Below are 339 nucleotides of genomic sequence, written 5' to 3'. Positions count from 1 at the left end.
CCATGCGCAGCCGGTGCAGGGCGATGACCGCCACCGTTTTAAGGGACATGATGATGAAGCCCGAGCTGGTGAGGTGGAAGGTGAAGCAGAAAGCGCCCTGGACGCCGCGGGCTGAGTCGAAGAAGAGGACGAAGGCGAACATGGGGGCAGCCACCCCGCAGATGAAGAGATCGCAGAAGGAGAGGTTAAGTATCATGAAGTCGAAGTTGGTCCTGAATTTCCTGAGGGCCGGGTCGAAGAAGGACAGGAGGACAATGAGGTTGCCATAGGAGCCCAGGCAGAAGACCAGGGCCAGCAGGGAAGCGCAGGCCGCCGCGGTGGCTGCGTGGGTGCCCTCCC

The 339-nt window shown here is 61.7% G+C and overlaps 1 protein-coding gene across 1 annotated transcript in view; it reads right to left on the bottom strand.

Moving 5' to 3' along the window:
- The window catches only part of GPR75 (G protein-coupled receptor 75), a 2,000-nt gene that overhangs the window by 1,109 nt on the left and 552 nt on the right, over nucleotides 1-339 (bottom strand). The window contains exon 2 of the mRNA XM_010004951.1: nucleotides 7-334. Within this exon, the coding sequence (XP_010003253.1) occupies nucleotides 7-334 (328 nt within the window). The remainder of the gene's footprint in view (nucleotides 1-6; nucleotides 335-339) is intronic.

Source organism: Chaetura pelagica, unplaced genomic scaffold (genome assembly GCF_000747805.2).
Source record: "Chaetura pelagica isolate M959 unplaced genomic scaffold, ChaPel_1.0 scaffold171, whole genome shotgun sequence".
NCBI lineage: Eukaryota > Metazoa > Chordata > Aves > Apodiformes > Apodidae > Chaetura > Chaetura pelagica.
Note: the sequence above shows the minus strand (reverse complement) of the source record. Positions and strands in the feature narration are given on the sequence as shown.